At 38.5% G+C, this 7632-nt stretch overlaps 1 protein-coding gene across 6 annotated transcripts; it reads left to right on the forward strand.

Moving 5' to 3' along the window:
• The first annotated feature begins 70 nt into the window (after window positions 1-70).
• On the forward strand, window positions 71-7286 carry ABHD13 (abhydrolase domain containing 13). 6 transcript variants are annotated; one of them, XM_032100155.1, is made up of 4 exons: window positions 263-578; window positions 1879-1914; window positions 5544-5697; window positions 5925-7286. In XM_032100155.1, exon 4 carries the CDS (start codon window positions 5960-5962, stop codon window positions 6971-6973), a length of 1014 nt encoding a protein of 337 aa, XP_031956046.1. In that variant the 5' UTR covers window positions 263-578; window positions 1879-1914; window positions 5544-5697; window positions 5925-5959; the 3' UTR covers window positions 6974-7286. The 6 variants fall into 6 exon arrangements, with proteins under 6 accessions (XP_031956050.1, XP_031956044.1, XP_031956045.1 ...); XM_032100159.1 differs by lacking the exons at window positions 263-578; window positions 5544-5697 and adding an exon at window positions 71-201; XM_032100153.1 differs by lacking the exons at window positions 263-578; window positions 5544-5697 and adding an exon at window positions 115-201 and having other exon boundaries at window positions 1883-1914.
• The last annotated feature ends 346 nt before the right edge of the window (window positions 7287-7632 follow it).

Consider the following 7632-nt stretch of genomic DNA (forward strand, 5'->3'; position numbering starts at 1 on the left):
GGCCGGGGCGGGGAACGGTGGCGGAGCCCGGGGCGGGGAAAGGCGGGGAGAGAAGGGAGAACGGCCGGGCTGTGCCCTGGAAGCGGAACCGCGGCTGCGGTGACTTCCTGCCTCGGGAGGAAGGAGCGGTGGTTGAAGTTGCGCGTCGGGGTCTGCGCTGGCCCGAGGCACCGGCGGCGGCCGCCCGGGAGGATGCGGCGGGTGGGTCTGGCGGCGCCTCGGGCCCGTCGCGGCCGCGGCACGGGAGGGGCGGTCCCTGGCCCGTGAGGCCGCGCCGGGGCGAGTGGGAGCGGGGGCGGCCGCCGGGTTTGGGGTCTCGCCGAGACTAAACGCCGCTCTTCCCCGGAGCGGCGGCAGGCGAGACGCTGTCCCGGGCGGAGTGTGGCTCCTGTGCCTGCACAGCGGGACGTGGCTGCCGAGGAGCTGCTCCCTTGACAGCGCCGATAAAAGTTCCTGCAGGCGCCTTCCTGCGAAGCCCCGGGAGATCTTTAGCTTCTTGGCAGCAAGGTCTTGCTCCTGTGTTTCGTTTGTCTCCACTGCCATATGGAACAATTCCTGCAAATGGGTGCTTGTAGAAGGTGGGGCTAGTGGTAACTGTAGTGTTCTTAATGGGCCGAGTGATTGTTTTGAAAAGGCTGAACCGGCTGTTTCTCTTAAGTCAAAAGGAAATAATTTAGCAAGCTTGAAAATTACTATGTTTTAGGAGCCTATGGTCCCTAGAAAGCGAAGGTTCTAATATGGCCAACCTTGGATTGTTGTTGTTTGGGGGTTTTTTTACCCGGTAATATCGTAATTCAAGACATTGAATTATGATGATACTTGTAACATTTGTCAGTTGGGAAAAGTATCACGCGAGTTCAGGGGAAAGCATTTTCAGTTGTGAATATATGCAACTTGATGTAGAGCTGTAGATGTTGGCTGTTTGAAATAAGTAGGACAAGCGACTCGTTGATTTTTAAAGCCAGAGCCGTTAAATGCGTGACACTGAAGTTATTCTTACTGTACTTTTTTCCTTTGTTAGGAGTCGCTACTTTGCTGTTGCTTTTCTCTTTTTTTTTTTTTCCTAATGAGTGTCTCTGTAGGATTTTAGTACTAAGAAAAGTATTTTTCTTGTCCTTACTAAGCTTGTAGGTCTTCTTCCGGATCATTTCTCCCCTCTGAAACTAACTTTTTTCCAGTTGAGGACCTAATATTTCTACTTACAGATGTCTTCTGAATAAATATGAGTAAATATAACACTTGTGCAAATCTTCTCTGTATCTGGAGGAGGTAGGGTCTAGGAAAAGGAAGTGGAGACAAACAGATGTCATTAGGTATTTCTTAAGAACACAGAGAAATAATTGATTTTGTCTGTTTGTTTTGAAATCCAAAGGATTGCAGTGAGTGTTAAGACTTTTTTTTTTAAAGCTCTTTAATGAGGAAGCAGCCATTAAACACCTGATTGTGCTTCTTAGCACTAACTTTAAAGCTGTTTATGCACTAGAAGTTAGTTTTAAGGAGACAGTGTCATGTTTGTTTTTATGCACTATGTATATATGCTATATTATTATTAAGATCATTATAGCTATGTATGTATATTATTATAATATTACAGTATTGTTATATACTGTGTATTGTGTATCTAGTCCAGGACATTTCATTGTGATTCTTGGACTTCATTATAAGATGTTTTGAAGTTCATCAAATGTTTCAAATAAGCATTCAGCTTGATAGGAGGAGCATGAGATGCACAGTTTCATTAGTGAAGCAGTTGTAACTTCTAGGGGCTTTGGCTCTTATCACTTCTTAATTTTCTTTCAAGTAACAAAATAAACAGTAAATTACATGTGTAATTCAAAACAATATTACTCAAAATTCATAAATGGAATTGTTTTTCAGGCAGAGATGAAGCCTGGGAAATCATCACATCTAAAGGTAAATGTTTTATGATATGATTAGTGTATGAAAATGGTACTTTTTAATATTAAAAATGTAGACAAAGACAAAACAACAGAACCTGTGGCAGATACAGGAGTAATTTCAGCTGCCATTCAAAATGAACAATAATTGTCCCCCAGTACTTTAAATATACACTTGAATTTTTGTGATTTCTTTTTTTTTTGCCGACAATGGCATTAACCATTTAAAAAATAGTACTAGGGCAAAGCAGAATATTGTTAAAACGCCTTGATCATAAAGAGTTTATTTTTTCTCAAACTTTTTATTGTTGTGAGTGATTTGTATTTTCAGTAATTACCTAATTTTGGGACGTGTAGCTCATCTGGTAGAACACAGAGGTCTATAGTAGTTCCTAGGCTGTGGATTCGGCGGTGGAGATGCATCAATAGAGAAATGTGTTTATATCAACATACGTGTATATCCCAACACAAAGCTGAAACTCACAGCTTCCAAATTTCCTTTCTGTTTTGAGAGACAGTACAGTTCTGAGGCAGTTTAAGCCACAGGTACAACAGCAATCTGGCTAAGTCTTACTTTCATTAGGTCTTAACGTTGAGTTGGGCTGCATTGCTGTTCCTACGTGGCAATGGTTTTCACAGTGAAGCTTTGTATTTCAGTACTGTCTTCTGCTGGTCGTTTAAGCTTATGAGCATCACCAAATAAATACTTGTGGGAAGTATCAGGCTTCTGAAAGGTTAGCCTTTTTAATGCACATTACCAGAGGGACAAGAGGAAAATTTTTTTTCAAAGTGTCCTTATGCTTATTTACCTAGCCTTTAACTTAGTTTAAATAATCAGTGATTATGAAATACAGTGAATGCTGTAAAATGGGATGTGACTCCTTGTTACAGCAAAATCTTGTTGCTTTCAAAGTTGCAACAATTACTTGAAATACAATAGTGTTCTAATACATTATTTCTTCCAAAAATTATTATTTTTTTAATTGAAGCAAGAATGCCCTCCAAGAACTTAAAGGGGTGAATGCTTCTTGCTATAACTGGAACATCAGACAGTTATGGGGCAAGTCCATGACTGGTTCTTGTAGTCTAGGAACAGAAGCAGTCTTGTCTAGAGAGAGGATCAGGTTTGTCAAGGTGATGGGTCTGCTCTGTTTCTCAAGTTGACCACATCAAAGTCTAAATACACTGTTCTCCCACTCTCATGCCTTTTCCAGATTTTTCTGGCCCCCTATTAGTCACAAAATTAGAGATACAAGAGAAATACAACACATGCTCTACATAATTCAAGACAGAATATTTCCAGCATAAGATGTTACATTGTAAACTGCTTGAAAGGTTTGTAATTTCCCATCCAGCGCACCAGGAGTGGGAAATAAAGACCAAGAAGAGAATTCTCTGTGTGTGTGTGTTGTCTTGCAGTATGTTGAACAGTCTCAAATCTCAGAATTCAGAAAGTGCTGACCTTACTGCTCACTGAATATTACTATATTAGCTTACCCTTTTTATTTCTGTCCTTCAAGTGGAAATTTTGTTCTGTTTGTATCATTTTCTACTGTCCCAGATAGTGTTTGGAAGGTCTGTTGCTTTGGGTTCCCAGGAAAGTGTGGATTGTAGCTTTATTGAGAATGAGCTTGTATTGATTTGGTTTTGAGCCTCTTCTAAGCCTGTGTACTTGTTTGAGAAACCATCTTTTTCTGCTCTAGTGGTCTTTTAATTGGTATTGGAAGGTGGGGAAGAACCTAGGAGAAATTTTATCTTAGTTCTCTAGCTAATAAGTCTTGCAGTAGGATGTGAAGGCCTGGAAATGATTGAACTAGTGAAGTTTCACATAGCTGGGAAAAAAACTTTAGTAAATAGTAATGTAATTGTTCAGTACTACCGAGTAGTCAGCTTTATTTAAATATATAGTGAGTGTGATACATTTGTGGCTGTGTAGTTTGCCCTTCCTGCTAACTACTTGCTGTATGTTAAACTTTAGTTGTAGGGTGTACTGGTTTTGCAACTCCAGTAGCAAAGTATTTATATATACCTATATATATATATATATATATATGTAAAAGAAGTAATCACACAGCAGTAGTATCTCAGTAGTATAGCATTTTGATAATACTAGCCTGCTGAAATAAAAATGGGAGTGGTGCACTTCTCATGAAACCAACATGGCTTATAAAATCAGCTCTGGGTATCAGTCTCCAAATAATAGTCCTTAGTGTATGTGGGATAGCCATTGCAAAACTCAATCACTTCAAGTGAGATTTTTATTACTTCTTTGTCTCTTAGTAGTTTTGTTTAACAGTGGGTCTCTTACTCTTGTGAATATCTTTCTGAGAAAGCATTTTTAGAGTTCCTTTCATTTTGTAAGAAAGTCAGCAAAGTGTTTAATAGCATTGGTAAGGAGAATGGTTTTACTGTCTCTTTATCAATGTTCTTATAGTCTTGAAATGTAATGCAGGAAATGTTTGTTAACTTCTTTAGGAAGTTCTCTTAGAAATTGAAGTAGCTACTTTATATGTCTCCTAATTATTGTGAATTCTTTTTAAGGGGAACAGATCACAAGAATTATATTTTCATATAGACAATATTTGTGCATACTTGGATGTGGATAGTAAACATGACCTTGTAAATAATATAAGACAACAAAGTTGGGATAACTGCTCTTTTAGACTACATTTCACCAGTTTTATGTATTTGAAATAGATACACTATATAAAAGCTTAATATCACGTTGGTTTTAGTTAATACATGAATCTTAAGATGTGACAGAGTTATTTTTATTTCTGATTTATTTCTAATTTTTGCATAAAATAGTTAGAGATGGCAGTTTTTCCTGGTCAGATTGGGTGCTCATATCTGTGGAATGCAAAGGCTGTAGCTGCAGAGCTCACCTTCTGTCACTCGAGCCTACCATTATGGTTGGTGTAAAATGCTTGGATGCATCTCTGCATGTCAAACTCCTTTGGAGTTTGAATTCAGATTATTGCTGTGCTATATCATTTTAGGAGATTATAACTTTGTGTCTTTTACTGTAGTTTTTGTGTAGGTTTGGCAGTTTTTGTTTGTTTACATATGAACCAGGAGTGAATACTGTGAGATCCTGTATGGATGCTGGGAGACATAACTATCTCTTCTGGTTGGAAAGAAGGTTTAATCTGTTGTCATTAACATCACTCTCCTCATTTTATGCTGTATGTTTTTGTCATGAATCTGTTTTCATGTTTGGTATTTTCAACAGTGCTTTTCAATGACCAGAGAATAATGTAGTTAGCTGACTGTTTTCAGTGGTCTAGCATGATGATAAAATCTTCCATCCTGCTAAGGACTTAATGCAGATTACTGATCTGATAATAGAAAATGATTGTTATAAATCAGAAGCAATCAAAATATAGCAAAAAAATCTGTCACAAATGTAACTAGAATGTGGTATAGAGGTATACAGTATAGAGGAGTCTCTCTCTTCTAAGCAGTTCAGGTGTTGCTCTGTAACCACAGTTGATTGAGATGCTGAAAGACAGCCACTAACCCATAGCAGTGCTGGGATGTGTGGTGAGCCTCCAGTGGCTGCAGGGTGACGTGCACAGGCTTACTGTGTGCTACTTAGCAACTTAGAAATAAAGGCTATTTTTGTTTGTGTTCTCTGACTTCTAGAGTTACTTATATGAGCAGCTTTGACAAACTGGTAGTACAATCTGTATGGTTGTTCTCTTGGCTAGAAGGAAAGTCTGAGGGAAAGCAGAAGTTACTGTGGTCTCAGTCAACCAATCTTCTAGTGCTGTTAATGGACTTTGCCATCAGAAACACTGTAAGTGGGATTTTGAAGAGTTCTAAAGCCTTTCCCTTATGACTGCTTTTCTGCTTGTTTTACACAGTCAAATGGTTTCCAAAAGTTCAAAGGGAGTTTGCCACCAAATTTTCTGTTAATGCTCCAATACGTTGACTTGCCATTAATCTCCTCCAAGTACAAATGCTTAAATTGCTTTCTTTTTCTTTTCCCTATATTTATATCTATACATTTGGGTTCTTTTGCAGGATTTACTTGGAGTAAAAAATCAGTGACTTCTACAATGGAAAAATCATGGATGCTTTGGACCTTTGTTAAAAGATGGCTACTAGCTTTGGCTTCCTGGTCTTGGAGTCTCTGCCGTATTTGTCTTTTGCCCTTGATAGTGACTTTTCACTTGTACGGAGGCATTATGCTACTTATATTAATATTTGTATCAATAGCGGGTATATTATATAAATTCCAGGATGTTCTGCTTTACTTCCCTGAACAGCCCTCTTCATCACGCCTTTATGTTCCAATGCCTACTGGTATACCACATGAAAACATCTTCATCAAAACCAAAGATGGAGTTCTTCTCAATCTTATTCTGCTGAGATACACTGGGGACAATGCAGCGTATTCTCCAACCATCATTTACTTTCACGGGAATGCAGGCAACATTGGCCACAGGTTGCCAAATGCTTTGTTAATGCTGGTAAACCTGAAAGTAAACTTAATTCTGGTCGATTATAGAGGGTATGGAAAAAGTGAAGGAGAAGCAAGCGAAGAAGGCTTGTACTTAGATTCTGAGGCTGTCTTAGACTATGTGATGACTCGGTCTGATCTTGATAAAACAAAAATTTTTCTTTTTGGCCGTTCCTTGGGGGGAGCAGTAGCTATTCACTTAGCTTCTGAAAACTCCCATAGGATTTCTGCCATTGTGGTGGAGAACACCTTTCTTAGCATCCCATACATGGCCAGCACTTTGTTCTCTTTCTTTCCGATGAGGTATCTTCCGTTATGGTGCTACAAAAATAAATTTCTATCCTACAGAAAAATCTCTCAGTGCAGAATGCCTTCTCTCTTCATCTCTGGATTGTCTGACCAGTTAATTCCACCAGTTATGATGAAGCAACTTTATGAATTATCCCCAGCTCGGACTAAGAGATTGGCGATATTTCCTGATGGAACTCACAATGACACTTGGCAGTGCCAGGGTTATTTCACTGCACTTGAACAGTTCATCAAAGAAGTAATAAAGAGTCACTCCCCTGAAGAAATGGCGAAAACATCATCTAACGTAACAATAATATAGTTGATATTCTTCTTTGGGGTGGGGTAGGGCAAGTACCTGCACTGTACCTTGATTTGTGATAAGTGGTAAAAGAATGTCTGTTTTTAAATGTATGTCATGTCTGTACTTGCCTAAAGAGTGAAATTAAACTTGGAAAGGTCTGATATTTTATTAAGGTGTTCCAGATAACTTTTACATTTGCAGCATTGTAAATGAACCATTTTATGTCTTTCTCATACTTTTTTGGTATCTCTGTCCATATATTCCATTTGATATGTACAACAGATGCTATTAAAGAAACTTGCTACAAAAGTAGTGCAGAATGTATTTAGAACAACGGGAGGCTCTTCAGTATTCACTGCTGTATGTGTGAGCTTTTTGGACAGCCATGGTTAGCACAATGATTTGTTGCTTCTCTTAGAGTTTATTTAAAGTGTGCCATGCATGAGATTAATGTTTTATTTCTTGAAATTTTATATTATGCAAAGTGGGAAATCTTTAATGTGCTAAATAATATAAAATAACATAAATTATAGAGTATACTTGCAGGTATACTGTCCTGGGTTATTACTGGTTTTTATGGTTATGCAAAATTACGTATGTCAAACTGCAGCTGAAGATGAAAAGATACTTGCCTTGTTTTCATTTACTGTTTTTATTATAATAGTGCACAGAAGGTT

The sequence above is a fragment of the Corvus moneduloides genome, chromosome 2 (assembly GCF_009650955.1).
Source record: "Corvus moneduloides isolate bCorMon1 chromosome 2, bCorMon1.pri, whole genome shotgun sequence".
NCBI classification, from domain to species: Eukaryota; Metazoa; Chordata; class Aves; order Passeriformes; family Corvidae; genus Corvus; species Corvus moneduloides.